This window comes from Fringilla coelebs (assembly GCF_963513975.1).
Source record: "Fringilla coelebs genome assembly, chromosome: 19".
Taxonomy (NCBI): Eukaryota; Metazoa; Chordata; class Aves; order Passeriformes; family Fringillidae; genus Fringilla; species Fringilla coelebs.
The window spans coordinates 2,590,450-2,613,236 of NC_140045.1; the positions used below are offsets into that span (position 1 = coordinate 2,590,450).

The following is a 22,787-nucleotide window of genomic DNA, read 5'->3' on the forward strand; positions in this document are numbered from 1 at the left end:
CAAACAAATTTCCCAGAGGACTCCTTTCCCAAAGCCAGCTCTCACAGAAGGTAGTTTTAATCCAAGAGCTGTCTCTTTCCCAGATAAAGAGCCCTAGAAAAAAACCCACATGCCCAGGGTCCAAAGGGGACCCTCTGTGTGCTCCCCCAGACCCACACCCAGCTCGCCTCCCTCTTCCCAGCACGGAGCAAAGGGAACCACAGCCTCCATCCCTCTCCATGGCCACCTCCAGCCTGCAGTTCACAGACACCCCCCTTGGGAAAGGAGCAGCCTGAGCAATTATTTGCTCAAAGACAAAGCCAGGGTGTTCTGCTTTCCACGTGGGGATCCCGCGTGGCTCCGTGGGCCCCGTGGCACCGGCAGCCCACGTGCTGCACGTTGCAGCAGGGAATTGCAGCTGGATCCTGGGAATAATCTGCAACTGAGACATTGTCTGCTGCAATGTCCTGCAGGGCTTGGGCATAAGCCCTGCTGATGGCAGGCAGCACTGCCTGGTACTCCCTGGAGGTCACATCCAGAGGCTCCTGCTCCTGGATGTCACGGTCCAGGTTGAAAATGAGGGGTGGGTGGTGCTGCTGCGCCGGCCCAGTGCTGCCATCACAGGCTGTGGCCCCTCCTAGGGAGGAAAATGGGAGAAAAACCCTGGAGTCACAGAGGTCCAGGGATCATTTCTGTATTCCCCACCACCCACCCAGGATGGCCCATTCCCACCCCATCCCAGCGTTCCTGAGACCGACCCCAGGCTGCAGCACCGCCCTGCAGACGCAGCTCAGCACGTCCTTGGGTCTGCTCTTGGCTGAATTAACCTGAGTTGGTTTTCACCTGCATCTGCAGGGAGCTAAGAACTCCAGAAGCCTTTTCCTGGACTTGAGACCCTCTGGCAGGGACACAGTACCTGTGGTGTAGAAGGCCTTGTACTGGGCCAGCCGCAGCGCCTCGATCTCGCCCACCTTCCCGGCTGCGCCGCTGTTGGGGTGCAGCAGAACCTGCAGCAAGGACAGCAGAGTTCCTGTCAGCCCATGGCAGGGAGAACCTGCTCCATGAAATCCACTCCCTCCCCAGATGAGCCACATCCCATCCCTGAGCACATTCACAACCATCATTCAGGACTCTGAGCAAGCAGCAGAGCTGTGAGTGCTGAAGCTGCTTTGCCTTCCTCCTGATTCTGTCCCACAGCAAGAAAATGAGCAAATAACTCTGAAGGGTACATGAGCATTTAGCCAACACTGAACCCACCACATTAATTGGAGCATTGCTGGGAAATCTCAAGTTGGTGAACCGAAACCACTGCATGAAATTGGTGTTTCTGCCCAGTTTCAAACTGAAACCACCACAGTGGGATGATGGGAGAAGGGCCCCAGGAAACACCAACGTCTCCCTTGGACTTTCCTGGCCCCACAGGACCCTCTGAATTTACCTCCCAGTTCTATGGAAAGAAAGGGATCACAAAGGCTCTGGGGCTTTCAGCAGAGCAGGGCAGATGATCATAAAATCACAGAATGGTTTGGGTTGGAAGGGACTCCAAAGCCCATCCAGTGCCACCGCCTGCCATGGGCAGGGACACTTTCCACTGTCCTGGGTTGCTCCAAGCTCCATCCAACCTGGCCTTGGACACTTCCAGGGATGGGGCAGACACAACTTCTTGGAATAACCTGTGCCAGGGCCTCCCCACCCTTAAAATTAAGAATTTCTTCCTAACACCCAATCTAAATCTCCCATCTTTTACTCTGAAACCATTCCCCCTTGTCCCATCACTAAATTCCTGAGTTATATTTGGGAACCAGGGTGGTCTCAGGTGCACCCAGCACCTCGCTGGGTGCTCACAGCTCAGCCAGCAGTGGGGACATCCAAGGGAGCCGAGCCCCAGGCTGGAGCCAGCAGCCAGCCACGAGCTGAGGGTGAGCTCATGGAGCAGAGGGGAAGGTGAGGTGCTGGAACATCACTCCCACATCGCTCCCGTCTGCCTGACTCACCCCGCTGTGCGAGGGCTCCCTTCCCTGACAACAGCCAGGAGCGGGGTGAGCAGCGAGGCAAGGAGGGAGGAGTGGGTCAGATCTCTCCCTTTTGGTATTTAGGACACTTGATCCACACAGGATGGCTGCTCTGGCGCTGGGGAGTGAGGAGACAAGTGAGCTGGACACTCCAGCAGCTCCTCTCTCCGATAACATCTGCCGCGGAGCCAGTGCCTTCGCTGAGGGATGAGTCACTTGAGGTTTCCTCCCTGGGATTTGAGTTTAAAAGTGATTCAAGAAATTTCCACTGTGCTAAAAATTAGAAACATCTGCTGGAGTTGTAGGCAGCTGCAGTGCCAAGTTTAGTAACAGCACTCACAGCTGATGAGTGCAGCAGTGCCTGAGCAGGTGCCCGGCACAGAGCCCTGCTCCTCAGGCAGCATTCCAGGCACCCCGGGCACCCCGAGGTGTGCATCCCACCCTGCCTGGCACAGGGAATTCCAGGCACCCAGAGATGTCCATCCCACACTGCCTGGCAGAGCATTCCCGGGATCCCAGGCACCCAGAGGTGTCCATCCCATGCTGCCTGGTCTGGATGTAGCCACAATCTCACATGGGACTGGTTGGAACCACATCCAAGAAATGCCAGGATTCAGGGTAGGGGGTGATCTCCAAATGATCTCACTTTTCTCTTATTGCCCTCTGTTGTAAAGCAAATTATTTGTTAAAAAATCACCTTTTGTAATTTGGTTGGATCTTTGTGTTTTTGAGGGAAAATAAGAAGGGTGTAAAGTGGAAGAGGTGGTGCAGGGTGAGCCTGGCGCATGGAGGAAGCTCTGCTGCAGAGTGCCCTTCTGCTGACACTCCTTGGGCAGGATAAAAGAGCTCCAAAGCAGGAATCAGCAAATATTCAAGGCCCTGTGAAGCCAAGGGACCAGGAACTGAACCAATTAATCTGTCTCCAGCCTTAAAGCTTTGCCTACACCTTTAACAGCACAGCTGGGATGCTGCCAAGGGCACTCAAATCTCCCTTCCTACAAACAACCACGTTCCTAAACCTCTTAAAACCCCACACTTAGAAAATCTGTTATAATTTACTGTATAATTAAGGAGCTTGTTTTGATTCAAGGAACATTCCCAGATCTGGAACTCTTCCATTAATCCATGGCTATTATTTTAATAAACGAAAAATAGAGAAGCGGCGGGGTGGGAAAGCCTTTTCTCTCCTGAAAATTCATTGCTTGAACTTGGTGCTCTGGGCTATTCACATTGAGCTGATGGACAGAGGGATTTACAGCCCCTGGTACCCTCGGTGCTCTTTGGAGGATGTGGTTTATTTTTCCTGCCAACAGCCCTTGCTCTCAGCAGGACCTTGGTGTCACCCCAGCCCCGTTCCCGCCTGTGCCAGCAGCAAGCACAGGCTGGGACACTGGGACAGCCCACACGGGGAGCTCCAGCGACCCCAATTAGGAAAGTGTGGAAATTGGGCATTGGAGTGAGCGAAGGAGCTGCTTTCAGGAGGATTTGTGTCAAGGGAAACCCTGCCCGGGGTCACTGCCGGCCGCTCCCGGGCGGGGGCAGGGAGGCGAGGAGCCAGGAGGGAGGGAGGGAGGGGGACACGGTGCTGCCCCCACCCCACGGGGCTGTGGGGCCCTCTGGGGGTACCCCACCCCATGGCAGGGTTATCCCACCCCTTGGGGGGAGTCCCACACAGGAATGGCTGCACCCTGACACCCAGCAAACCATCATTCCCAAAAACCACCACTATCAGCCAACCATCATTCCCAAAAACCCACCACTATCAGCCAACCATCATTCCCAAAAAACCACCACTATCAGCAAACCAGCATTCCCAAAAAAACACCACTATCAGCCAACCATCATTCCCAAAAGACCACCACTATCAGCCAACCATCATTCCCAAAAAACCACCACTATCAGCCAACCATCATTCCCAAAGAAACACCATTATCAGCAAACCACTACTCTCAGCAAACCATTGCTCCCAGGAAAACCTCATTCCCAGTAAACCATTGCTCCCAGCAAACCATCATTCCCAAAAAACCACCACTACCAGCAAATCATCATTCCCAGAAAACCATCATTCCCAAAAAAACACCACTATCAGCAAACCATTGCTCCCAGCAAACCATCTCTCCCAGCAAACCATCTCTCCCAGCAAACCATTGCTCCCAGGAAAACCTAATTCCCAGAAAATCATTGCTCCCAGGAAAACTTCAATCCCAGGAAAGCCTCATTCCCAGCAAACCATTGCTCCCAGCAGCCCCAGTGCCCTGCTCCCAGCAGGGTTAATCCCGAGGAGCAGAGCAGAGCAGAGCAGAGCAGAGCGTGCTGGCCACATCCCATCCCTTCCCTGCTCCATCTCCCAGTTCAGCAGAGGGTTCCATAAATACAAAGCAAATACCAAACCCCTGATGGACACCGAGAGCAAATCCAGGATCCCGCTGGGAGCTGGCTCGTGGTGCTTGCAGGAGGGTGTACTTTAAAAGCAAAATCAGGATTTATCCATGGGACTGCTATTAAAGCCACTTTTCTTTTCTTTTTTTTTTTTTTTTTTTTTTTGTTGGTTCCTGCTTGTCCTGCAAACTGTGTTTTTGGGGGTGAAAGGAGCTGTGGGATATGGGGTGGGCTGTCCTGATGGAATGTTGTCACCCTGGAGCTGGGGGAAGGAGGGGTTTGCTGTGTCTTGATGTGGTGCAACAAATAAAAGGGCATAACCAGGTCTGAAGCCCTGGGAGCTGCCCTTGCCCACACTGATGTTCCTTTTGGGCTCAGACAGGTGCTGTGCTGGGCACTGCAGGCTGCCACAAGGCTGAGCACCCCCGGGCTGCTGTCCCTGGGGTCACAGACCCAGCTCTGAGGTGCACAGGAAGGTGCCAAGCTGCAGGCACAGGCATTTCCACCTCTGATCCCAGGTTTGTGAACGAAGCACAAAACAATCTTCATGAACCCAAAGCCCTTTTGGGTCAGTGAGTGTCCCTGCAGGGCTGATCCAATTCCACCATCCCATGGGGAGATGCCCCGCCCAGGGGAGGAGCCAAGCATTCCTACCTGGATCCAATCTGAGGGTTGGGACACCCCAGCAGCCTTTGCCCCCTGCATTCCCAGAGGAGCAGCTTTCTCCTGCCCTGCATTCCCAGAGGGAGAGCAGGCCCATCTCCAGCAGCCCTGGAGCTGCAGAGGAAAACTCCCCCCTTTGTGCAGGATCCTGCTGCAGCAGAGCCACAGCTGGCACTGCAGGAGGGCTGAGCCCCCCTGGGATGGGGCTGTGCCCCCACCCTGACACACAGGGACAGGGACTGCTCTCACTCTGGCAGGGTTGTTTTGTAATACTGCATTTGTATTTTTATATTTTCTTTTTAATTTTAATATTTTTCCTAATAAAGAACTGTTATTCCTACTCCCGTACCTTTCCCTGAGAGCCCCTCAATTTCAAAATTATCATCATTCGGAGGGAGGAGGTTTGCATTTTCCATTTCAGGGGGGGCTCCTGCCTTCCTCAGCAGACCCCTGGCTTTTGGAACCAAGCCACCCACTTACCTGCTTTACCTGCAGTCAGGAGGGGGGTGACAGCAGGGGTGGCTCTGCCTTACCTTGTGCCCCACATCCGACCAGCCAAAGAGAACTGGGGACACATCCAGGCCATCAAAGCGCCTGTTGGGGGGCAGTGCTGCCCCAGCCAGGGCCACCAGTGTGGGGAAGATGTCCAGGATGCTGGGAAAAGAGGGGACAGTCATCAGAGCAAGGAGTGAGGATCCACAGAGGGTCTCCCCAACCTCACCTGTGCCCCACATCCCTCCCAAGAGAGCTCCCAGGAACTGAAAAGGCTGAACCCAGCTCTGGCCCCGGCTTCACGTCCCTGCCACCCCCAGATTCAGTCAGGAGGTGCCTCTCCCTGGGGCAGGGGCTTGGGGGAGCAGGGCACTGAACCCCTGGGCAGTAGGAAGGCAGCAGGTCAGTCACCCTCTGCAGAAAGTGCCACCCAGGGGTGGCAGCTCCTGGTGCCCAGGAAATGCAGAGTGGCTGTTTCAGGGCACAGCATGAGCTGCCAGGATGGGACAGGAGAGCCCATCAGCCTCCCCAGTGCCAGCCCCAGCCTGGCACAGCCACAGCCACAGCAGAGCACCCAGGGCTCCCCTCGGTCCTTCCCGGGACAGAGGGACACGGGCAAGGGGCAGGTGACCCAAAGTCCCTCTGGCTCCCTGGGGATGCAGAGAGGGACAGTCCCTGCTTTGTCACCTGCTGCCTGTGCCCTAGACAGGACTGTCCCCACCTGGCACATCCTGAGGTGTGCAGGAGCTGCATGGGGTGGGATGGGGATCACCCAGCCCTTCACAGCCTGGGCACAGGCTCCCCCTGTTCTGGCCACGTGTCCCACAGGAGTCCAGACGTGACTCCAGCGGGATGGGAATGTCCTGCTCACAGCCCCCATGGCCAATCCTCACCCTCCACATCCTGGGGGGCACAAGTTTCTGTCTCCCCAAAGCCACCACCAGCATCTCTCCCTCGCAGATGCAGTCACAAGGTGAGCCCAGACCTCTAAAAGGAACCACCTGCACCAGGGTGTCCCGTGGCCCCAGGGGACAGTGGCCAAGTGGCACATGACAGCTCTGCCCTGGGGACCAGGCTGTGGCACAGGAGCTGGCAGCTGGCACTGCTGCCAGGGCTCAACCCACACCCCTCTGGCTACAAACCCCATGCCAGCAGCTCAGGGGGCTTGGCTGGGACAAGGAAATTGCTGCAGGAGGCAAAAGCACCAGGAACTGGGGTCACCAGGGTGCTGCCCTGGTCCTGCCACTGTGGCCTTGTCACCACGGTCCTGCCACCACCACGGCCCTGCCCCTGGGTGCCTCCTGCCTGGAGCGTGGTGGCAGCTGAGTGAGCAGAGAGAGGAAAGAGCCCTGGGCTCACCAGCCCCCGGCTCTCCCAGTGAAGGAGTTTTCATTTAGCTGCTAAGAGACAGAGAGAACAAATAAGAACAAACACTGCTGGGAGCCGGGAGGCGCCCAGAAAATCCTGGCTCTGCACTGCAGCCCCTGCAGGCACCTTGCTGGGGGCACAGCAGGACCCCCAGAGCAGCAGCTCACCTGGGCAGCCTGCCCCTGGTGCCAGGGGTGCCCAGCACCCCCAGGATCCAGCTCCCACCTCAATGCACTGGATGGTCCCAGGCAGCCCTGCCCCAGTGGATGGGACCTCTGGAAAGCAGCACTGGGCTGGGAGAGGTGGCTGGAGGTTTCCCCAGCCATGGGCAGGTGCAACCCATGGAAAAGGGCAGGAAAAATGGGAATTTGGTCAAAGCTGGCATCAAAGCAGAGGCACCAGCGGGCACATCCTGGCATCTGCACTTGAGGGAAAGAGAAAGCCACGCTGCCAAGCCCTGCCCTGGCAAGAGAGATTTGACACATCAAGCCACTCCAGCATCCTGCTGCCTCCTGAACACCAAGGAGAAGGGCCTGGCAGTGCCCAGGGACAGCAGCTCCTGCCCGTGGGACAATGGGACGGGCTGGGCACGCTGCCCTGCCGTGGTGCTGAGCACCCTGGGCACCACGGGGCACAGCACACTGCCCTGCCTGGCCTGCAGGAGCTCTCCCCACAGCCCAGAGCCCAGCCAACCTGCCCAGCCCCACGCTGCCAGCACAGCCAGGATGGTGCAACCTCCTCCTTCACCACCCTCCTGACCTACTTCTTCCATGCCCTACTTCGGGTTGGGGCAGGGAAGGGCAGGAGCGCAGTGGGTGGCTCTGACAATTAAGCACAATTAAGAAAAGCAGACGAGGCAGTTTTGTGCAGAGCCCAGCGTGCAGGTGCCGGTCTGGGGCGAGGCATCAGCGTTTCTGTGCTGGCTGCAGCTCCCTGCCCGCGGGCACGCTCACCCCTGCTCACCCTGCGCTCCCTGGCCAGGCAGCACACGGAGCCACGAGGTCCCGAGCAGCTCCAGCAGCCTCTGTGCCCCAGCCAGGTGTTTCCATAACCCCGGGGGAGGAGGAGATCCCTGCAGATGGGCGAGGCCTCGCCCTGCCCAGCCCTGACCCCTCCCGGGGATCCCACCTGGCCGAGGTCCCTCTGTGTGCTCAGGGCTCCCAGCCCCTCCTGCTTCATCCCCTCCCCAGCTGGGGGGGTTTCAATGTCCCTGTGGCACCCGCTGGTCTTTGGGGGCTGTCCCCGAGGGGATGGAGGCACAGAGAAAAGCCACCAGTCCTGTGAGCACCTCCGTGTCCCTCTGTGTCCCTCCACATTCCCTGTCCCACCTCAGGCCACGGCTGGTGACACTTTCCTGAGCGTGATCCATCCCTCACAGCCCTCCAAGCTGGTTCTGTGCCCCCTCCTGATGCCAGACCACCACCCTGCACCTCTGGGCACGGCCCCGTGGCAGTGCCAGCCTCTGCTGGGGGGGACACCAGCTGAATGTGACTCCTGGGGAGCTACAGAGCCACTCCCCAAGCACCTGGAGTGCTGCACCTGCCTCTGCTGGATTTCTCGATTTCCAGCTGCCCAACCTGCCAGACTGGAGCTGGGAAATGCAGGAGATAAGATCTTCGAGGAGATAATCAGAATTCCTGGGCTTGGAGGCAGGGACAGGGGGATGGGATGGGCGCTGATCCTGCACATGCTGCCCCAGCTGCCCGAGGGGCTGGCAGCTCTGCCCCACGGCCCGGGGGGTTTGGAGGTGAAGCCACGGGTGCTACGTGCTCCCCATCCCCTCCACCAGACACCAGTGACTCAGCTTATGGCTCAGAGCTTCCCTTGCCTGCAAACACCCAGCTCCCAGAGCTGCCCTGGGGCTGTGGAACGAGTGAGTGTCTCCAGCTCATCTCAGGGACCTTGGAAACACCCAGCACTGCCCCAGGGCCCACCAGTCAGGACCTGCTTCCAGCAGCTGGGACATTCTTTCCCAACACCCAGCAACCCCTCAGCCCCAGCACCCTGTGTGCCTCGGGGATGAAAGGGGACAGGGCATCCCAACATCCAACAAGCCATCAGCCTGACCCCCAGCACTGTGAGGATCCATCAGGGATGAATGGGAACAGGTCATCCCAATTCCCAGTAACCCCAAACCTTCTCAGCCTGACCACAGCACCGTGGGGATCCATCAGGGATGAAAGGGGGCAGGACATCCCAACACCCAGCAACCCCCAGCCCCACCACCCTGTGTGCCTCAGGGATGAAAGGGGACAGGACATTCCAATTCCCAGTAACCCCAAACTCAGCCTGACCCCAGTACCGTGGGGATCCATCAGGGATGAAAAGGGACAAAGCATGCCAATTCCCAGTAACCCCAACCCCCCCAGCCTGATCCCTGCACCTTGGGGAACCATCAGGGATGAACAGGGAGAGGGCATCCCCACATCCAACAAGACACCAGCCTGACCCCCAGCATCATGGGGACCCATCAGGGATGAAAGGGGACAGGTCATCCCAATTCCCAGTAACCCCAAACTCAGCCTGACCCCAGAACCATGGGAATCCATTAGTGATGAAAGGGGACAGGTCATCCCAATTCCCACAACTCCCCCAGCCTCCCCAGCCTGACTCCCAGCACCGTGGGGACCCATCAGGGATGAAAGGGAACAGTTCATCCCAATGCCCAGTAACCCCTCACCCCCATCACCCTGTGTGCCTCAGGGATGAAAGGGGACAGAGCACCCCATTCCCAGTAACCCCAAACTCAGCCTGACCCCCAGCACCGTGGGAATCCAATAGGAATGAAAGAGGACAGGACATCCCCATTCCCAGTAACCCCCCAGCCCCCCAGCCTGACCATGGGGACCCCTCAGGGATGAACAGGGACAATTCCCCCGCCCTGCCCCAGGCTGTGCCCCACATCTGCTGCCCGGGAGGGCTGGAAGGATTGGTGCAGCTGGCACATGAAGGGGTGCGGGTGCTGCAGGGAGAGGGGCAGTGCAGACCCTCCCCTTGCCCTCCTGCAGCGACTGCCAGCGCCACCTCCCTCCCAACCGCACCTCCTCCACAGAAAGCCCTCCGCAGACCGCAGAGCCGGAGCCTGCTCCGTGCCGGGCGCAGAGAACATCGTCATCTTTTAATTATCGGCAGCCCTCGGCCACCGCGGCCAGGAGCACACGGAGCCCGGCGGTGGCTGCGAGCTCCAGCCCTCCAGCCTCACAAAAAGCCCTTTCAGCTCCTCTCAGCTGAGGCATCAAGCCTTGGGAGAGGACAAAAGTACAGCCTGGCACAAGGCAGGGCATAACCAGAGCAGGCAGCTGCTGCCAAAATCCAGATGATGCCCTGGGTGGCAGCGTGGGGATGGGGGGTTCCTTCCAAATGGGGTCACCCCCTCCCCGAGGGGCTCTTACCTGAGGAGAGCCTGGCTCGTCCTCCTGGCAGGGACACGGCCAGGCCAGTACACCAGGGCTGGCACCCTGTGCCCTCCTTCCCAGGTTGTTTGCTTCGCTGAGCTCCCACCTGCAGGAGAACAGGGCAGTGCTCAGCATGCTGCTGATGCTGGAAAACCTCCTGAGCCTGGGGTTCCCCTGGGAAAAGAGCTGTTCAGAGGCAGAGATGGTGTAAGTTACCCCAAAGGAGGGTGGTGTCACTGGGCCAGGGAAGGGAGAAGAACTACAGGAGCTTTTCAAAGGGAAAGGGAAAAGAAAGGGGTCTCAGCTGGGCACTGGTTTGTGTTTCTCTGCTCCAGTGAGTGATGAGAAATGCAGCAGCTGCCAGAGCCGTTGCATTTCCATCCCCTTTTGATGCCAGGTGAGAGAATGGAGCAGGCAGGAAATGTAGGAATTTATTCCAGGGGCTTCTGTCCCCTGCAGGGCTCAGCACCAACAGCCCCCCCTCCCCCATCTGCTGGAAACCTGCCTCATTAAAAACACCATCCTGCTAATAACCCTCCTGCCAGTTAATGAACCTGATCCATCCTTTCCCTGACAGCACCCAAAGCACTCAGCCCTGCCCTTGGATTTGAGAGGCACGGGGGAGCTGCCCAGTCCCTTCCTCCACCTGCAGTGCTGAGCAGTGGGGCTGGGCTGCTGAGCACCAAAATCGGGGTGCTGAGCCCCAAAATGAGAGCACGGAGCATCAAAAGGGCTGGAAGGGGCTTGGAGAGCCTCTGCCTTGGCTGCAGCCCAAAGGGCCCCAGGCAGCTGGAGGGGGAAGGGGTTGGGAATGGGGCAAAGAGAAAATCCCGAGGCGATTCACAGAGCAAACTTCCCAGGAGCAGCCTTTGTGCCGCTGCCTTTCAGCGTGCACATGGCAACGGCACTCGCCCCGAGCCATTTCCTGGGGGCACGGCCAAGAGAGCCCCTGAGCTGTGCCCAGCCCTGCCCAGAGAGCCCCTGAGCTGTCCCCTGAGTGTCCCCTGAGTGTCCCCAGCCCTGCCCAGAGAGCCCCTGAGCTGTGCCCAGCCCTGCCCAGAGAGCCCCTGAGCTGTCCCCTGAGCTGTCCCCAGCCCAGAGAGCCCCTGAGCTGTCCCCTGAGCTGTCCCCTGGCTGTCCCCAGCCCTGCCCGATGCTAATCCATGCCCCCAGGCAATGCTTCCTTGTGCCACAGGTGCCACAAGGACCAGCCCAGGGAAAAGATTTCTCACCCTGGCACGGGCTGAGCGCATCCCCAATCTCTTCCATTCCCCACCCAAAGTTTTGGTGTTTCCCCCAGAAACCCCAGGAAACCACAGCAATTAATATCAAGCCCCATCTCTGCACATAAATGAAAAAAACTCATCCTCCTGGATGCATTTGCAGGGTTTTTCCAGGCATGGTCAGGGGTCTCTGGAAGGACATCAGACGGATATTTCCTGACCAAGCCACCCCAGCACCTCTGGTCAGGTCAGAGCAGCCTGGCAATGAGGTCACATTAACACTTTGGGAAGTAAACAGGGCTGAAACACCCAAACCCAACCAGGGAATTTTCTGCAGAGTGGGGATGATGCAGCCCTGCTGCTGTGGGGACTTTCCAGGCTTTCCAGGAAAGCTGAACTGTGCATTCCCGTGGTGGGATGAAAACCTTGGTCCCACCACACACACAGCAGGTCCCCAGCACAGGGACACCGGGTCTGGAACTTCCCCAACCTGCCTCAAAACATGCCCAGCATCACATCCCCTCCATGTTTTTCTCTCTCCCAGTGTCCCTCCCCTTGCTGGACTTTTGACCCCAAGGTGGGAGAGGAGTTTTGGGGGCTGTGGGAAGCACAGGGAAAGGAGCAGCACACACGGATCTGCTGCTCTCCCCCAGCTCCAGTGACTGCCTGAAATCAGTGGAAAACATCTCTGGGATTGAGGGTTGGACCCTAAAACAAAAGATGGAGCTACAGGAAACATATAGAAACATGTAGAAACGTATTGAAGCATGTAGAAACATGTTGGAAACATATAGAAACCTGCATGGACATGTAGAAACATATAGAAGCATGTAGAAACATGTTGGGAGCATATAGAAACATGCTAGGAACATATAAACATGTAGAAACATGGAGAAACGTTGGAAACGTAGAGAAACAAGTAGAAACATGTTAGAAACATATAAAAACCTGTAGAAATGTGTTGGAAATGCATGGAAACGTGTTGGAAAGGTATAGAAACATGTTAGAAACACATAAACATGTAGAAACATATAGAAACATGTTAGAAAAATATAAACATGTTAGAAACATATAGAAACCTGCAGAAACATATAGAAACATGCAGAAACATAGAAAAGCATGTGGAAACTTATAGAAACATGTTGGAAACATTTAGAAACATGTAGTAACATGCAGAAACATGTTGGAAATGCATAGAAACATGTTAGAAACCTAGAAACATGTAGGAACATGTTGGAAATGTATAGAAACATTTTGGAAATGTATAGAAACATGTTGGAAATGTATAGAAACATGCTAGAAGCATATAGAAACCTGTAGGAATGTATAGGAACATATAGGAACATAGAAACTAATAGAAATGTATAGAGACTTATGGAAACACGTGAAAACATACAGAAATAAATAGGGTTTTTTGGTTTGTTTTGTTTTCAGCCCGGGAGTAGCCTGTCTCCCTCTGCCCTCCCACCCCTTGGGGGCTGCTCCCTGCTCAGGAACAATCCCCCGGGCTGGGAAGGCTGAGCATCCCAGCCTGGCATCCCCGGGCAGTGCCACTCCAGTCCAGCCTGGCATCCTGGGGCAGTGCCAGCCCAGCCTGGCATCCTGGGGCAGTGCCAGCCCAGCCCTGGTAGCCCGGGCAGTGCCAGCCCAGCCCTGGCATCCCTGGCGGTGCCAGCCCAGCCATGGCATCCTGGGGCAGTGCCAGTCCAGCATCCCGGGCAGTGCCAGCCCAGCCTGGCATCCGGGGCAGTCCCAGTCCAGCCTGGCATCCTGGGGCAGTGCCAGCCCAGCCCTGGTAGCCCGGGCAGTCCCAGTCCAGCCTGGCATCCCCGGCAGTGCCAGCCCAGCCTGGCATCCCCAGGCAGTGCCAGCCCAGCCTGGCATCCCCCGGCAGTGCCAGCCCAGCCCGGCATCCCGGGCCGGCTTAGCGAGCACCCCGCCGGCAGCAGCGCAGGGATTTCCGAAGCCAGCCTGGCGGGCGGTGCTCGCAGCCAGCCCGGAGCGCTCTGCCAGCCCCGGCTCGTCCCTCCCTCCCTGCCGGGGGCTCGGCGGGGCAGAGGGGCTGGAAGGGGCCGTGGTTTGTGTTCTGCTCGCCCTGTTCCCGAACAGTTCCTGCACCATCTGCTCGGGCTTGTGACCGGGGGTTGCTCAAGAGCAGCAACCCGGGGTTTGTTTACTAGAAAATTAAGGTTACCATTCCATCCCCGGGGCCAGGAGAAGGAAGGGCTCTGGGAATGGGACCGAGCCGGCGCTGTTTGTCCAGGGAACGGCCACGGTGGCGTGGCCAGGGTGTCAGGAAGAGGAGAAGGATGACCCTCAGTGCTGACCCCGGGCACGGCGAGCCGAGCCTGGCACGTTAACACCGCGTAATACAAGCAGAAGTGGGAAACGCCTGACTCATGAATGTTTCTGGCTGCCCCGGCAGAAATAAACCCACCAAGCAGATGGCTTGGCCGGAAAAGGAGGAAAGAGTAAAAAAAAAAACCAAACAAAACAAAATAAAAACCCAACAAAACAGTGGAGAGAAAGAAAAGCAAAGTCCCGGGGTGTGGGGAGGGTGGTGGGTGCTCTGCTCCGGGCAGGATGGGGCTGGGGGCTGTGAGACCCTGATGGGGCAGATAGCAACATCCCATCTCCAAACCAGCACACTCACCCCAAGCTCTGGGGTAATGGGGACCCCAGCCCACCCCCGCAGCAGTTCTGGGGGCAACTTGACTGTTTGAAAGAAATAAAATAGTGCTGGGGTGTGTTCAAGCCCAGCGCAGCAGCCGGGGAGAGGCTGGCATGGATGGAACGCTGCCCGTGTCCCCTCGTGGGCAGTGAGGGCTTTGTGGAGCAGCCCCCGCTGTGCCCCCGGGGACTGGGACCCCCCCACGCTGCCAGGTTACCTCTCTGCCTCTGCCAGGCACCCACGAACGGCCCTAGGCGCCCTGCCAGCTCACACTTCTGTGCCCAGGGGCCATTGTCACCTGCAAGAGAAAGAAATGTCCCCATGAGAGACACCAGCACCACAGGGGACACCCACAGCAGGGGGGTAGGCAAGGACAAGTGACCCTCCCATCCCGCTCTGCCTCCCCTGTGGTGCCTCCCCATAGGAGCAAGAGCAGCTGGTTGATGGGTTTTGGTTTTTAGCAGTTTGTTTGCAGGGGCTGGAGGGCAGCCAGGTCAGGGCAGGGGGGGCACGGTGCCACCAGCTCTGGGCGTTAATGAGCGACCGAGCGGTTCCTGTCATCAGGAGCGAGACATCCTCATTAGGGAGGCTGCTCAGCGACACAGAGCGGATTTGGGCTTCTTAACGAACGAGGATTTGCGGTTTAATTAGTCCCGGCCCCAGCACTTCAGCCCCGCAGCCGGAGGGGGGTGGCAGGGTGGGCACAGCCAGCTCAGTGACCGCAGCAGCCTGGGACCCCCACCCATCCCCACGGTGGGACCACAGAGCAGCGGGAGCACCGAGGGCGGGGGACACCGAGGGCAGGGGACACCGAGGGCAGGGGACACTGAGGGCAGTGGACATCAAGGGAAGGGGACACCGAGGGAAGGGGACATCGAGGGCAGGGGACACCGAGGGCAGGGGACACCGAGGGCAGGGGACACCGAGGGCAGGGGACACCGAGGGCAGAGGACATCAAGGGCAGGGGACACCGAGGGCAGGGGACACCGAGGGCAGGGGACAAGCACAGGTCCTGCCCCCACCTCCAGGTGCAGTCCCCAGTGTCACCCCCCTTTGGCAGAACACAGGAGCAGCGAATGAGATGAGAATTGTTCCGATCATTCTTTTCTCTGCTCCTCGAAGAGAATCCCACAACCCCCGGCCCTGCAGCGTTCCTGCAGTACCTGTGAACCACAGCAGCGTGCTGCCCTTCCCGAGGCTGTCTGCCGCCTCCTTCACCCGTCCCACCAGGGCATCCATCTCTGCCAGGGAGGCTCCGTAGGGGCCCCTGCCCGGAGCGGGCGGCAGCGGCGGCACCAGCGGGACGTGCATATGGGCCAGGGCCAGGTAGAGGAAGAAGGGACGTCCTCTGTCACTGCACAGGGGACAGAGGGAGAGTGTTCAGCCTCCAGGAGGCCATTGGGGTGGTGGCACTGCTGAGCCTGGGGAGACAAACCAGCAGCCCTTCCACTCCTGCCTCAGCCGCAGCTCCTTGGGGGGAAAGCACCCTCTGTACATCACCCAGCTCCAGGCACCCCTCTCCTCACAGGGAGGAGGCTGGGCTGAGCTGAGCCACTTCTCCCCTGCGTAAACCTCTCCCCACTGCCCCCCTGTTGTCAGCTGTGCCCCCATTTGGGGTGGATTTGCCCCTTCCTCCATCTCCAGTGGCCAAACACTCCCTGCTGCTGCACCCACACACCTTCCTCCCCTCCCCTTCCTCAGAGGGTCCATTTTGGCCCGTTTCCCCCTCCCCAGCAGGTGCCTGGCCTCGTGGCACTGTGGGCAGAGGATGTGGCCCAGCAGGCCACCCGCACACCCCGGGCACAGCCCGGGCAGTGCCACCGGCCCCGCGGCACGTCCACCGCCGTGCGCTGCCCCGCCGCCCGCCCGCTCCCACATCAGCGCGGGACACGTCCTGTTTGCTTGTTTACAGCTATATTTATCTGCTCCAACGAGGCCTGCTCTTCCTCAGAGACCTCGGAGGGGAAGGGTGGGATGGCCAGCGGCGAGGAGGGGCCGGATCCCGGGGCCGCGTCCCGGCCGTCCACGCGCCCGGCCCCATCGCCGCCTCCTGCCAGCTCTGGGGCCCTTCCAACGCGTGTGTGTCGGCACTTCCTTCCTCTGCCCGGCACCCACCTGGCCTGGAAAATGAGTAAACCCCATCCTGCCCTGAGCTGCTGCATCCCCCCACGGCGCTGGAGCCCCATGAAGGGTTTCCTCCAAATCCCCACTCCCGACTTTCCCCAAAAACGAGGGTTTTAAAAACCCTTTAGAGGACACCAGAAGTGCCTCTCCAGCAGGAAGCCAAGCCATGGACACCCCAAATCTGAGCCATGGGGTTCAGATTCGGGGTGTCCATGGTGTTCACACCCATCTCCCCTGTATCCCCCTGGCACCCTGCCTGTCCCTGCAGGACGTGGGGGTCAGGAGAGCTCATGTGCCCCTTGCAAATTGCCACTGTGAGACCTCTTCCCACGGGATGCCAGAGCCCCTGGAGCAGGGAAAGCTGCTTCCCCTGGCTCCAGCAGCCAGATCCACCCGTGGCTGTGATGCTCAGCTGAACATCCCTCTCGTTTGCCACACAGACACCTCGGAATTGTCCTGAAGATCAGGCAAACGTTTAATCAATAACTGAAGACAGCAGTCCCTGACTTTTGCTCCCACGCTCGCTTGTGCTCGAGCAGTGCCACGTCTCACTGTCACAAATTGCTCAACCTTGACTGGTTAAAAAAACACCGAGATGGCAAATCCGGTGTTCTTTTGTTGCCCTGTAATGAATGAGTCAGGCAGGGGAAAACTGGAATAAGCCATCAAAGGGAAGGGAAGAAAAGGCAGGCACCTGCCTAATCCTGTTCTCCATGAACACAGATAACCCCAAAACACTTCTGGGAGTTTAAAGGTTTTTTCTATTAACCCGGAGTTTACACACTCCGTTTCACAGCCACAGAGCACCCTGGCAACCCGGAGGGCTCGGGGTTTGGCTGGAGAAGGGGTTGGTGCTGCCCCACAGCCCAGAGCCTGGGCGCCCTCAGCATCCCAAACGTGGCCAAGCCACCCCACGGCCAATCCTTGGTACCCAAAGGGACAAACTACAGGTTTTATGCAACAAAACAGCAGCCAGGTTTATAAAGAGCCATTTCCCCATGGGCTGCTCCCTGCCCAGCCCTTCATTCACCTCTGTTACACAAACCTTGCCCCAAGGACCCGCCTGCGTTATCCCGGGATGCAGGCAGGGGATGGGCTCGGGCAGGGCTGCCCGGCAGCGCTTCCTCTCCTCACTCTGCAGGGAGGCATTTTGCAAAGTCACAGCTCGTAATCCGCCAATAATGGGGATTAAAATTACACAACCCGTCAGCAGGGCTCGGGGGCCTCATTCGGAGGAGCCACTTCGCTCCTCGGGGACAAACACAGCCGGGCACCTCCCGTGCTCTGAGGCTGGGGGAGGCAGATCCTGAATGCCAGCGATCTCCGAGTGCTTTATCCTCAAAATGGATCCAATCTCACACCGGGGCGTGTTCAAACACCTCTGGGTGCTGTTCTGGTCCCACCCTGAGCACCACTCAGCGCCTGTTGACAGCCCCTGCCAGCTGTTCACACCCACGGAGGCACCGCCACCACCCCATTGCCACCTCATCCACAGGGATGCAGGGATAGACAGACTGGCAGCGTTTGCCTCTCTCCCATCCCCAGGCACAGCCCCACTCTAAGGCTTTGACTTTCCTCAAAAACGATGGTTTTAAAACACACAACCCCTTCAGAGGACACCAGCAGAGCCCCAGTGCCTCCTCCAGCAGGAAGCCAAGCCATGGACACCCCAAATCTGAGCCACGGGGCGACACCCACCCCTCCTGGCATTGCACCAGCGTGATGCAGAGGAGTCCTGCAGTGACCCAGGAGCTCTCCTAGCGGAGGGGACAGACAGGGGACAGCTGGTGGCCCTCACCTGGCCCTCTGGATGAACCGCTCTGCCTCCTCCGCGTAGCGCCTGGCCAGGCTGCCGAGCTCCACGGGCTGCTGCACGATGGTGGTGTTCTCCAGGAGAGGCAGGGCAACCTCTGGGTAACAGTCCTTCCTCGTCACCCTGCTGGGAAGAGCCACCCCAGGCTTGTCACAGAGCAGGCACGGGGCCTGGCTGATCTCCTGGCTTCCAGAAAGCCAAGGGATGGAGGGAGGGAGGGAGAACAAAGGGAGCGGTGCCAATGTCCCCATGGCACGGGGGGCTCCCAGCCCATGCCCTGCAGGGGGAAACTGGGTGCAGAGAGCGTGAGGGGAGGTGACCACAGCCCAGGGCACGCTCAGGGCTGGGGACACTGCTGCAGACACAGCCCAGGGCACCCTCAGGGCTGGGGACACTGCTGCAGACACAGCCCAGAGCACTCTCAGGGCTGGGGATGCTGCTGCAAACACAGCCCAGAGCACTCTCAGGGCTGGGGACACTGCTGCAGACACAGCCCAGGGTGCCCTCAAGGATGGGGACACTGCTGCAGACACAGCCCAGGGCGCCCTCAGGGCTGGGGACACTGCTGCAGACACAGCCCAGGGTGCCCTCAAGGATGGGGACGCTGCTGCAGACACAGCCCAGGGCGCCCTCAGGGATGGGGACACTGCTGCAGACACAGCCCAGGGCGCCCTCAAGGATGGGGACACTGCTGCAGACACCCAGCTCCCCGTGCCAGCGCTGGAACCCCGTGGCCGTACCTGGCAGCGGGGCTGTGCCGCGGGCAGGGCGGGCAGGGAGGCAGGTTGTAGCCAGGGGTGTCTGTGCAGCCCATGTCGTGGCTGTAGGGGATCCCAAAGTAGTAGTCAAAGCCTGGGAGGAAGGTAGGGGGTCAGCAGGGTCCGGGTGGCCACAGGACCCTCAGCCCGTCCCTGCTGGCACAGCCCTTACCACGGGAGTTGGGGTGATGGCGGCCGTGGTGTCCCAGGTGCCACTTGCCTGCGTGGAAGCCACAGAACATCATCTCAGAGGTGACACAGCCACCAGCAGCCCTCACCCCCAAGGTGCCCGCAGCGCTGGGGGCTTTAATCAAGCTACAAGAAAGGTTCCTTGTTTGTGCTGGCTGCCATTCCAGAATGCCGTCTATTTTTGCAGAAAACCCAGAAAAAATGCATAAGGTATCTCATGGCCGTGCAAAGTGAGTGTTTCCAGCCTTAAAAGGCTCTTTCATGTGTTTGTGTTCTGAGCAGACGGCTTCCTCACCCCTCCCTAAACCCAGCTTCATCCTCTGACCTCCAGCACGTGCTTGCTCCCACTGAACACTCTGATCCAAGAGGGAGAACTGCAAAAACTGGGGGGGAATGGAGAAACAGAGGGATTTTCTGCCAGCACAACAGCAGGAGCTGCAGATGCAAAGGGATTGTGAAGGCTGAGGGGGACCCACAGTGACAGGAGTGTGCCCAAAGCTGATGCAAAGGGATTGTGAAGGCTGAAGGGGACCCACAGTGACAGGAGGGTGCCCAAAGCCACCGGGCCAGCGGCACCGCCCGTGGTGTGGGATGCAGGATGGCAGAGCCAGCCCTGTTTGCTAAGGAACACCCAGCACATTCCTCGGGAGATAAAAGCACTGAGAGATTCAATGGAGAAGTCTGGATTTCCGGCAGCACCGTTGAAAAGGAAGATTTTAAGCCTGGCATTGCAAAATCCAGGGGGGATGTGTGAAATCTCTCTCACGTGATCCTTTAGACTTCCCTTGCACTGCCAGCATTTCCCCCCAGCATCCCCCCTGCGAGGGCACCCCCTGGCACTCTGGGCATTACCTATAGCCCCCGTGCTGTAGCCAGCCCCCCTCAGCACCTCGGCCAGGGTGGTCTCGTTGAGGGGGAGCCCCCCGAGAGAGGAGATGGCGAAGTTGTGGGTGACGCCGTTGCGCACCCCCAGGCGCCCCGTGAGCAGCGAGGCGCGGGACGGGGAGCAGGTGGAGGCAGCCGAGTGGAAATCCACGAACCTGCAAAAGGAAAAACCCTTCAGCTCACGAGACCCCGTGGGCTCTAACACTGCCCTGCCCCTCCCTGCTCCCCTGGACGCTCCTCTTTTTGCTCTGGGGATGAGGGTGAGGAGCGGCAGGTGAAGGCTCCACCAGGGATGGATGGACCTGCACCCCAAGGTGCCAGGCTCTGGCTGCCCTCCCCATGCACCCAAACCCACACCAACAAAATTCCCTCACCTGCCATCCCACAGGGCTGAACTCCCTCCCCTGTGCTGCAGGGCAGAGTAACCAGGGGTGCAGGGTGAGGGCAGGGAAGGGGGACAGACTTTACCTTGTTCCTTCAGCAGCCAGCCGATCCAAATGCGGGGTCTCCTTCGTCTCTGCCCAGTTGGCACCCAGATCCCCCCAGCCCACATCATCAGCCAGGATGACAATGAAGTTGGGCTGCCTGCTCAGCACACAGGGGGCCCAGAGCCCCACCAGCACCAGGGTGAGCAGCAGCACTGCCCAGGGGGACAGGGCTGGGGTCCCCATGGTGCCACACGTCCCCTCCTGCCCGCGCTGCAGCACCATCAGTCCTCCCCAAACTGCCCCTGCTGTGTCCCTGTGGACGCAGCTGAGCTTTCCAGGGGCTCTGTCCCTTCCTCAGCTGGTCTGTGGGGCTGGAGCAGGGCTGGGGTCTGGGTTTGGAGCGGGGCTGGGGTCTGGGTTTGCTCCCTTGGCTGCCGACCGAGCTGCGGCACCTCCTCCGTCTTTCACACCCAGGCGCAGCCGATATTCCCGAAACCGGCGCCAGCAAAGGTGTTATTCTTAGAAGTCAAAAAACACCCTTTGAAGTCACTGTCACCCTATTTATATCTTTCCTTCCTTCCTGGTAAATATCTAATTAGACACCAAACCGAAGTGGTATTTTCCCCTCCAGGAGCAGGTTCGATCCGCGGCAGCTCCTCTCCCCTCGCCGCAGCCAGAGAGATGTTTGTGTCCAAAACTGGCTCCTTCCCTGCAGGCTGAGCCCCTCAGCCTTGGGGGGAGAAGAAACTGAAGGGGCTCTGTCAGTCCATCCTTCACCTGGTTACAGCATCCCCTGTGCAAGGGAAACAAAATAGTCAGACAGGGGAGCGCTCCTGCAAGCCAGCCCGGGGCAAAGCAGCTTCTCCACACACCAGGCCTTTGCCTTTGAAGCTGTTCTGCTGCCTGGTTCACAATGGCTCAACTGCTGGAAAGGACTGGGAATGCAGAGAAATGCCCCTTTCCTGCACCCACTGCTCAGGCTGGGATGGTTTCCTGTGCTCCTGCCATTCTTTGCTCCTGCCATCCCCTGCCTCTGCCATCCCTTCCTCCCTCCTGCTTTCCAAGGGCTTTCTCCCCCTGAGGGGCTCATACAGGCCCTGCCTTTTTTTGTGACAACTGGCAAGTGTCTGAAGCTCACTGTCTGAATTTAGTTCTGCTCCCTCTGCCCCACCTGTGCCACAACAGGGAGCACAGCCCGGCTGCTGGAGGGAGCTGCCCCAGAGGTGAGGAGGCAGGAATCCATGCAGACCCAGAAGGCAAAAACCCCCAGGAACAGCCAGGATTAAGCACATCCAGCTGCTTAGGGCAGGATTTGGCCTCCAGAGATGGAAAGGTTCAAGGACAAAGCCTCCAAGGACCGATGGCAGAGAGGGAGCTGTGGCAGAGCTCCACAGAGCAGATGGAGCTGTGGAATGTGATGTCTAGAACACAAAGTTATGGCCAAAGGGGGATGGAGCTGCAGAGATCTGCCAAAATCCCGCTGGGTCCTGCACCAGGAGCTCTGCACTGGCTGTGGGCATCTGTGCTGGGCTGGGATGGCCAGGAGCCAGCTGTTCCCAGAGGTACCAGCAACCTGGGGGCAGGAATATGGCTTAAAGGATGCAGCTCCCACGGCATGGCCAACACAGCCAAGCAGGACAACACCCATCAACACAGAGAGGGAGAGCAGAGAAGACAATACTGGGAAACAAAAAGAACAGGACAGGAGGAGGCAGGAGAGGGAATAGGATGAGCCCCATCTGTAGGCCAAGCGGTTTGTAGCTTGCAAAGTAAATTATTCCCAGGTTTTGCTGTTCATCTTTAAAAGCTTTGGGCTGTCACTTGGATCAGCAGCTCCTGGGCTGTCAGCAGAGCATTGCAGTGATCAGAGATGTGGCTCCATTCATAATTCATAGCTCAGAGTGTTAATTTATGAAGGCTGGAATCTCTCAGTACATCACCTAATGGGGGTGGGATGTGGTGGGTGGTGGGGCTGAGCTGTGGGAGGGGGCTCAGCTCTGGGAAAGGCTGCTCAGCCCTGCCCCAACAAAGCCCACAAGCTCAGGTCCTGTTCTGCACCCCCTGCATCCCCACAGCTCCAACAACTGAGATTAGGTCTCTGGACATGTTTGATGGCAGCTAAATTGCCTTTACTTTCAAAACAAAAATTCCTTTACAATTTCCTTGGATTTCTTCATGGATGGGGACTTGAAAGGAGCAGCAGTTCTGCTTGGGTCCAACACCCCTTGCCCAGGGGCTGAGCCCACCTGGGCCAAGGACAGCACAGAACTGAGCCACCAACTTCACAGTGGTCAGGGAGACCTCAGCCCATCCCATCCCCATCTCAGCCCCATCCCATCCCCATCCCCATCCCATCCCCATCCCAGCCCCTTCCCAGCCCCATCCCAGTCCCCTGTGTGGGACTCTCC

General features: G+C 58.5%; 1 protein-coding gene across 1 annotated transcript; it reads right to left on the minus strand.

Moving 5' to 3' along the window:
- Positions 1 to 206: 206 nt before the first annotated feature.
- On the minus strand, positions 207 to 21,156 carry ARSG (arylsulfatase G). Its single transcript, XM_084218487.1, has 11 exons — positions 20,420 to 21,156; positions 19,919 to 20,106; positions 19,050 to 19,097; positions 18,860 to 18,971; positions 18,105 to 18,245; positions 15,346 to 15,536; positions 14,400 to 14,480; positions 10,286 to 10,394; positions 5,567 to 5,687; positions 896 to 986; positions 207 to 616 (listed from the first exon to the last, which is right to left on the minus strand). Exons 1-11 carry the CDS (start codon positions 20,659 to 20,661, stop codon positions 288 to 290), a joined length of 1,653 nt encoding a protein of 550 aa, XP_084074613.1. The 5' UTR covers positions 20,662 to 21,156; the 3' UTR covers positions 207 to 287.
- Positions 21,157 to 22,787: the final 1,631 nt, after the last annotated feature.

Coding starts and splice junctions, on each gene's coding strand:
- ARSG (XM_084218487.1), bottom strand. CDS start 20,661: ATGGTGCTGCAGCGCGGGCAGGAGGGGACGTGTGGCACCATGGGGACC. Junction 19,098..19,918: donor CTACAGCACGGGGGCTATAG/GTAATGCCCAGA, acceptor GCTTCCACGCAG/GCAAGTGGCACCTGGGACAC. Junction 15,537..18,104: donor CGGTTCATCCAGAGGGCCAG/GTGAGGGCCACC, acceptor TCCCCTGTGCAG/TGACAGAGGACGTCCCTTCT.